The 8,858-nt window shown below is 42.5% G+C and overlaps 1 protein-coding gene across 1 annotated transcript; it reads left to right on the top strand.

Moving 5' to 3' along the window:
• The first annotated feature begins 624 nt into the window (after positions 1 to 624).
• On the top strand, positions 625 to 8,365 carry tmprss7 (transmembrane serine protease 7). The gene is made up of 17 exons (XM_049565867.1): positions 625 to 863; positions 952 to 1,082; positions 1,176 to 1,243; positions 1,370 to 1,563; positions 1,641 to 1,676; positions 1,761 to 1,989; positions 2,367 to 2,491; positions 3,210 to 3,322; positions 3,445 to 3,551; positions 3,712 to 3,848; positions 4,209 to 4,316; positions 4,466 to 4,573; positions 4,666 to 4,782; positions 5,622 to 5,817; positions 7,202 to 7,470; positions 7,958 to 8,094; positions 8,198 to 8,365. The coding sequence occupies exons 1-17, from the start codon at positions 719 to 721 to the stop codon at positions 8,357 to 8,359; spliced, it is 2,382 nt and encodes a 793-aa protein (XP_049421824.1). The 5' UTR covers positions 625 to 718; the 3' UTR covers positions 8,360 to 8,365.
• The last annotated feature ends 493 nt before the right edge of the window (positions 8,366 to 8,858 follow it).

Genomic DNA, 8,858 nt, shown 5'->3' with positions numbered 1-8,858 from the left:
TCATCTTGCTAACTTGTGATGGATTAAGTGCTGCCTGCACAGTATGGGATGACACTGAATGAATAATATATGTGCACCGGGTAACTCAATGAGAGGCGAGCGCTGCATCTGGTGGAGTCACTAAAGTGACCAGTAATGGAGCGTCATTACCAGCAGACACCAGCTTACATCATTGTCGCCTGATTGACAGTTGAATGTGTTGGTTTAGTTTAATTTAAGGCACATTGATATTCTTTAAGTGTGTGCTTTGACCTTGTACTATTTAAACATTTGCTCACAGATGTCTCTGTGCTTTTTGGATTGATTAGCATATTGTTCAGTCTACTGTAATCCAAACTAGCTGACCTGGATGAGGTACAGTGATAAGAGAAGAATGGTAGAGGCGAGGTTATGCCCTCTTGATGTTTCTCTGGTAATTTAACCTACTTATGCTCCTCCAGCAGAGCCAGCGTGGCTCTCTTGTGCTCTCACGTCCAAACACTGAATCCCAAAGGCTTTACTCAGTGAGGGATCTACAGTATCAAGAGAGCATCATTAACCACATCCTTATTAGTATCTACACAGATTTATGTGACAGCTCAAAAGGGCAACTATGATTTACTGCTACCATGATGAGCAGTTTGAAGTGTGAATGTGTCCCCCTCCCTGGCTGTAGATTGCAGATGTGTCTGTGGAGGTGGCCACAGTCGACCATACTCTGCAGCAGAAGCTCCGCAGGATGTACAGGAAGACCAGACGGAAGCCCAAGGGACTCAAGAGGCTGTGGGCTCGTCTTTTGAGTGTCCCGCACCTTGCTATCATCATTGCAGCAGTGGTGTTTGTGGTGGTGACTATCATGTGGTCACTGCTTTGGGTCTTCCTATGTAAGTGAATGAATCCTGATGCGTATGTTCCACCAACAATGTGTCAGTATCTTAACTGCACCATTTAATGTACATTTCCACTTTCCAGTCCGCAGGGAAAGCAACACAGGAGTGTATTTTGCTGGGATGTTCCGTGTTGCCAATGTGGAGTTTATCCCCGAGTACCGCCAGGCAGAGTCCCATGAGTTTGTATCCATGGCAAACAAAATACAACATGTGGTATGTATAGGTGTCACCCTGTTATTTACATGATGGTTAGTGCTGCACACGAGATCTGAGAGAGTCTAGCTGGTAATTGCTGGTGTCTTGCAGGTGAGCAATGTGTACAAGATGTCCTCAGTGGCCAGACTCTACAAGCAAGCTGTCATTTCAGACCTCAGGTACAGTGGGCCTCTTACTCATCATCATCATCATGGAGCTGATCCAGTTTCATGCAGTTTCAACATTTTTGGAGCAACACACCCTGTTTTTAAAGTTTCAAAGTAAACTCTGTTTTCCTCACCCAGTAACAACAATAAGGGCGGCGTGCTGGTTCATTTCTGGATGGTGTTTGTGGTCCCTCGACTAAAGAGCCCAGCAGTGTGTGAGGAGTGTGTAGGAGCCATTTTCAGAGACTCAGTCCATACCACTCTGCAGAACAGGTCGTCTGTAGGCTACCTGCTAGGTCTCCCGGTGGATATAGACTCCATCCTCATCAATGGTGCGTCAGTGTGTGTGCATATGCATCCTAAAAGTGTGTTTATGAATGCAGAGACTGATTACTGTGTCTTCCTGCAGCTGTCCAGCGATCAGATTATTCATCAAATGGAGCAGGTAGGCACCAATACTTATGTGTAAGAAAACTTCCACTGTCTGTCATGTAGTGTGTCCATGAGTTTTGTTTTCTTTTCCCCCCAGGCTCCCAGTGTGTAGATAAGCTGTATGCCAACCTCCCTGGAGTGAGCGTCCCTTTAAACGTCTTCTCATCATGGGGTGGTGTGAACTGCTATGTGAAACTCACCGCTGTCCCAGGCTCTCTGATTCGTCTGACCGTCACCTCATTCCACATTGAGCCCAGCGACTGTGTGAGCGATGCCCTGACTGTGTACGATGCCCTGCTGCCCATGAGAGGGCGCATTCTGCACAGGTGAGTCTGTAGCCTCCATTAGACAGCTGATATGTTGTTAGAGAGGCCTGGTGCCTGCATAACAATGATCTGGTTTTCCACATACTACATGTTCTGTTTGTATTTTATGTTGAGTTGTGTTTTGTGTTCTTAATGTATGAATTTATTGTGAAGTTTGTGTTTTGTGCTTCTGTCTTTTTTAATTGAGTTTAATGTATTTTAAAGGCCCATCAAGGGACAGACATTGCAAATTAGCTTAGGGTATAAATGCTATAGTATGTGTCGTCTTTTTTTGGTACATACTTGTCCCTATATAGATAAACATTAAGGCTTTTTGGCACATGTCACTGTATTTTTCTCTGAGACATTGCATGTATTAAATTGTGTCTCTGCTGCAGGCTGTGTGAGCCAGTGTCCAGCTCCGTCTCCCTGGTGTCTACCTCCAATGTCATGTTGCTGTCCTTCAGAATGACAAATGGCAATAAGAGCTTCAGAGGACACTTTGAGGCCATCGCTGAAGAAAGTATGACACATTTACATTGTTACTTTATATTTTTGGCTTATGTCAACAGAAGTAAAGCTTGTGTTCAGACTTAAAGGAGAAATTCACCCACACAAATTCAGCATTTGTGTATCAGTTAGTCGTGCTGTGTTACCTTGAATTTGTGAGGAAAAAAAGTTGCATGCCTCTGTGGAAAACAACATATTGACTTATTTATTGATCTGGGACCATGTTAGACAACAGCAAAATATCTGTACAAACTCTCACAGAACTTGTGCAGTATAATCCAAGTGTCATTTATCCAGTCGTATGCTCAGTACTTCCCAAACACATGTATTTTGACTCAAAAACCATGGTACTGGAGTCTGGTTTTGAAAGAGCATGAAGGTGTGTTACTCTCAGTATGGTTTTATAGACGTACTAAGGGGTTTTTTTAAGCAAAAATGCACGTGTTTGGGAAGTACTGAACAAACAACTAGATAAATGAGACTTGGGTTATACTGCATAATTTGTGTGAGAGTTTGTAAATGGATGTTTTGGTATTGTTTTGCTGTTGTTAACATGGATCAATTAAGAAATCAATGTTTTCTTTATAAATTCAAGGTAACACAGCATGACTAATTGATATACATGTTGCCATCTTGTGACCCCCCAGTTTTATCTTGAGACCTCTTTAGTAACCACTGTTGTATGCAACATGAAAGAAAATGAAATCCTTTACTGTCTCTGTCTCTCTCAGTGTGTTTGTCTCAAATTGAGACCCACCTAGAGCCTGATATCGGTGGTCAGATCTACAGCCCCTTCCACCCCAGCCTTCTGCCCCCACAGTGCTTCTGCATCTGGAAGTTTAAGGTAAAGCACGCACGCACACACACACACACACATACATGACTTGCAAAACTGTGGCTGAGCTTTTCTTAATTGGTGACTTCAAATATCTTTTATTAATTATATTTTGTTTGTATTTATTCTAGACCCCCAGCAGTGCTTTGGGAGTTGCTCTGCAGTTTCAGAACTATGTATTGAAACCAAAGGGCATGAAGGGCTGTGAACACGGCTGGTGGAAGGTCAATGAAATCATGTATGTGGGCACAACTGCATACTTACCCCCAAATATGCACATCCATAGTGTCTGGATATATCATTTAGGGGTTATTTTTACATTGTATTCAGCTCTGCATTTACTTCATCCCACAACAACATCCTGTGATAGTTGGTTGATTGTTGCTTTCCCTCCACAGTTTCTGTGGCAGCTACGTGGGACACCAGACGGTGTTTCGGATCGCTGACCACAGCCCAGAGGTGGAGTTTCGTTGCAGCTCACGTAACTCAGCTCAGTCTTTCCAGGCTTCTTACAGCAGCTACAATATCAGCCAACGTAAGCACTGACAGGGCCAAAGTATGAGTCATTATAACAGCCTGGGAACACCGTAGGAAATGATAGATCAGAGGTGTTTCATTGTGCTTTAGTGTGGATGTGAGTTAATGACTTTGTTTTGAAGTGGAGTCTGAAATTAAAATATGCTTGACAGAGAGGAAACACTGGCAAAACAGACATGAAGACATTGCATGGACATTTTGGAAAATCATGAAAAGGATATAAACATGGACCAGTTTTAGAGAATAAAATATTTGGTAGAACTACTTTTGTTAGTCAGAGTGGCAGGAATATAAACTTTTGCTTATGCACTTAAGTTGTCTATTAAAAACCTCTCTTCCCCACTTATGTGTGCACCAGCCTGTCCAGAGAGCCACTTCCTGTGCTCCACAGGACTTTGTGTAGAGAAGAGTCGACGCTGTGACGGTCTTGACGACTGCCAGGATGAGAGTGATGAGGTCTTCTGCTGTAAGTTCTCAGAGAAGTTACGCAGTACCGCTGCTTATTTAAAAGAACAAATGACACTGTGAAATATAAGTAAAGCATTACACTGTGCTGAATTATATTTTCCTGATTAATTAGTGATGCATTGAAAATAATGTTGTTTATCTTCACAGCAAGGCCAACAAAGAACTGTGGTGGCAACAGTCCCCTGCATCCTTTGTATGTGTGCAACGGAGAGACAGACTGCACCAATGGAATAGATGAGATCAACTGCACTCAGGGTAAGGATTTTTTCAAGTTTACACAAGTGCAATATATATGCCATTTCACCCATTAATGTCTAATAATTGCAATGTGTTTTTACTCTTGTCAGAAACAACCTGCTCTGCAATCAGGTATCAATGCAACAGTGGCTCCTGCATCCTGAAGAAGAACGCCAAGTGTGACGGTATTGACGACTGTCAGGACCACAGTGATGAGGCTGACTGTGGTGAGCGCTCTGCATTACCTCCTCCATGTGCACATCCTAAAATCCCAGCGAAAAAATAATAATAATGATGTCACTAGAGATCGTTTTTATAATAACACACCCACCCTATTTCTAGAAATAAATCTTGCAACTTGCGGTGTTAAAAGTGACTCCAATGTCAGCATGTGGTGTGATGCAATGTTACAAAATTGCTTGCTTTTTATAATACACCACATGTGCACTCTGGAAGATTCATTTTTAAAATAAAAACTAGTTCAATGATTTATCAACCTAAGCCACATCAGCACAATTGGTTCTGTCCCCCCTGAATAGTTTGCTCTTAATGAAGCAATGGATACATCACGATTATCCTGCCAGATCCTTCATGTGGCTTCATGAGAAAATTGTTGTTATGTCACAATCCACTGGGCAGCGTGCTCCAAACCTACTGACCTGCAGCGCTGAGGTGACCCAGCTGGAACAGCCTTCTCTGTGAGCTGTTATTTTATCATGATGGGGTCTCAAGGTGATGGAACACACTTGTCTTTGATCACTCATTGCACATGCACGCGCACATGCACAGGTCAGAGCTCTAGTTTTAATAAGGCAGCAGCAGACCTGTCTGTTATGGTGATGATTCGTGTGTCAGCTTAGAGAACAAACTGTGCACATAGAATTCCTCAGTAGATCTACAAACATGATCATATTAATAGTAATAACATGAATTGCTTTGTCTTGAATTTTAACTACAGTATGACAATATGTAATATTCTGCCTGTGCTCTGTGTTCTGTGCTATGTTACAATAAAACCAGAGCCCAGTATAATAAAACCAGTAACCCATCACTGTGTGCTCCTCAGCCTGTGGTCGTCCCTCCCTGGTGGGGAAGGTGGGTTCATCTACAGGACCTGAGCGTATCGTGGGTGGAGAAAACTCTGTGGAGGGCGAGTGGCCGTGGCAGGTCAGCCTCCACAATTCTGGTAACCTGTACTGTGGGGCCTCTGTTCTCTCCTCTGATTGGCTCATCTCAGCAGCACACTGCTTCAGCAAGCAAAGGTCAGTCATTCTCACTGCTGATTAACAACATCCTGTTATTGTTATGTGATCACTGTAATGGCTACTGTATGTAAAAACCACTGATTTGATTCACAGAGCAGCAGGCCTACAGGTAATGATAACACAGTGGTACCCATCCTTTTTGACTTGTGTCCTCTTAAAACAATCAGTATCTTCTTGCAAACAACCGTCACATGTTATGCCTTTATGTGGACATGAGTTGTAAGCATTTCAACCAGAGTTTTTTCCCCTTTTGTTTAATTTGAATGAGTCTCAGAGGCTTGAAGATGTAAAATTATGCAAGGTTTCACAAAGAAAAAAGCAAAAATGAGAAAAAAGAAAACAGTGTGTGGTGTGACAAATTTGTTTTCTAATTTTTTTAACATCTTGGAGTCCCCAGATTTATCTTGAGACACTTATGGGGTAACCACTGTGTCATGTTATAACTTGGTTTATGCTTGATCATCTCATGAAATGAGTGATAAAATTAAAACACATGACATGACATTACAATAATTTCTTTTTTATAAAAGTAAAGATTCATATTTTTCCTTATTAAAGGTATACTATGCAGGATTGTAGCTTACTGTTTGCAAACATGCTCACCAGCCAAAGTGAAAGTAAAAGCCAACCCCAGTTTGACTTGCCTTTGGCATTTTGCCTTGTTTTATTTGCATTTTTTTCAGCGGTGTGTTTCCTGGAGGCCTGCTGCTTACGATCTGGCATCTGTTCACTTTCCTTGTTTTAAATGCCAGACCTCACCTGAGCACTGTAGGAGTACACACCCATAAACTTCCTGAACACGGAAAATAAGAAGAAAATAAGACAGAGGGCAGAGTCTCTGCAGAAAAACTCACTGCCACACACTTCTAGTGAGTCAGAAGTGATGACTGGGGGGAATTACCTGAATTAGTCTATACATTGTTTTTAGAAAAATCCTTGCACACTCTATCTTTAAATAAAAATAATAGTAAACCTTTAAATAACAGTCACTAGATGATAATAATTATTGAGAGCCTTTACATAATCTTGTAATTTATTAACAGTTTTTAAAACATTTCAACCACTTTATAGGACATTTGCAGCTTCATGACATGTTTTTAGGTCTTAGAATATAAAAGAATATTTGTATTGTTACTGTATAAGTACAGAAAGATTCAGCCTGCAACCTTCATCACAATGCTACAATAAATTAGGTAAAAAAAAAAGAGTTAAAATAGCGATTAATAAAGTTATAACATAATAAAAAGTATTGGACTGTATCAAAAAAACATCATATCATCATATTGTTCATATCAACTCATTTGTTTCCAAGTTTTATTAGATACAGTATATACTACAAATTGTCCTCCATCAGTGACCCCCTTACCTCTGTCTCCACCAGGCTGTCTGACCCACGTTACTGGAGCGCCCACCTCGGCATGCTGACACAGGGCAGTGCCAAATACGTGGCGGAGATCCAACGAATTGTGGTGCACGAGTATTATAACGCGTACACGTTTGACTATGATATCGCTCTGCTGCAGCTGAAGAAGCCCTGGCCTCCCTCTCTAAGCCCGCTGGTCCAGCCTGTGTGCCTGCCACCACCCTCCCACACTGTCACCGACAGCCACCCCTGCGTGGTGACCGGGTGGGGATACCGCTCTGAGGAGGGTGAGCAACACCTTGGATAGAGCTCAGTGACTTTAATACTTTAATAAAACTATGATGACTGACTGTATCACAGTTATAATACAGTCAGTAATGCTCTTGTGCTATATCTCAGCTTCATCTGGGACCTAAGAGAGCATCTTTACCAACTCCTGCACTCTTATGAGCTACTGCTTATGTCAACTTAAAGGTCCAGTGTGTAAGATTTAGGGGGATTTAGTGCCATCTAGTGGTGAGGATTGCAGATTGCAACCGGCTGAAACTTCTCCTGGTTAGGATTCCTTAAGTTTTCATTGTTCAGGAGGTTTTTGCCAGTAGCTGAATTATATGCAAAGGGCTCTTCTACTCCAAAACAATCAGATCAGGTGATTTAAACTGGTATAACACTGAATAAAGCAGTTACATCCCACAAACTGAACCTTTAAAGCACCCAAAATGTGTAAATATTTTAACAGTTGCATGATCTATGCCCTCATCTTGCCCACTACAGACAAAGTGCTTCCCTCAGTGCTGCAGAAAGCAGAAGTGTCCCTGCTGAGCCAGACTGAGTGTAAGAAGAGATATGGACCTGTTTCCCCACGCATGCTGTGTGCCGGGGTCCTCTCTGGAGAGAGGGACGCCTGCAGGGTGAGCTCCCATCTCGCTGAATTACTCACAATCACTTAGTAGTGGATGTGAAGCATTAAAAGTTGGTGTTCTTTATGCATTAAATGCACCCTTTGTATCTCAGGGCGATTCAGGGGGTCCTCTGTCCTGTCAGGCACCAGGTGGGGGTCGCTGGTTTCTGATTGGTATCGTCAGCTGGGGGGCGGGATGTGGCAGACCAAACCTACCTGGGGTCTACACCAGGGTCAGCAAGTTCACCTCCTGGATCTACGGCCATATCAGCTGACACGATGAAACTCTGATTCATCCAGTGCCAGCAGATGTTTAAATATTCTGACGCTCACACCAAATAATAAAAGCATCATCAGATACTGTGTTCTATCTGTTTATTCAATGTTTGTCTTTACTGTTATTACAAGGTGCTATTGATGTGTGACTCAGATAAAGTACAAAACAAACATAAAGTGCTTTGAAAGATTTTAATTCTCATCAGATATCTGCTGCATTCCTCCCTCCAAGTCTGGAGCTGTAAGCCCATGTTATGTCCTGTTACAGCCTCACACACACTGGACAAGTTTGGTGCCAAAATTTGTAATTGCAGGTTCTGTCCTGCTTTGCGCCCCTGTGGAGCATCCAAGGGCACAGCAGCCAAGCTCCAATTGTAATACCTCGCACACGTTTCCCTCAAGCACCCCTTTGTCCCTCCAAGCTTCACTCTCGCATACACAGCGAGGAAGTTTGCCCACAATATCTGTCGCACGGATGGTGGTACGGATTGTATCCTT

This window comes from Epinephelus fuscoguttatus, linkage group LG21 (assembly GCF_011397635.1).
Source record: "Epinephelus fuscoguttatus linkage group LG21, E.fuscoguttatus.final_Chr_v1".
NCBI lineage: Eukaryota > Metazoa > Chordata > Actinopteri > Perciformes > Serranidae > Epinephelus > Epinephelus fuscoguttatus.
This window is presented reverse-complemented; position numbering and strand designations above follow the sequence as displayed.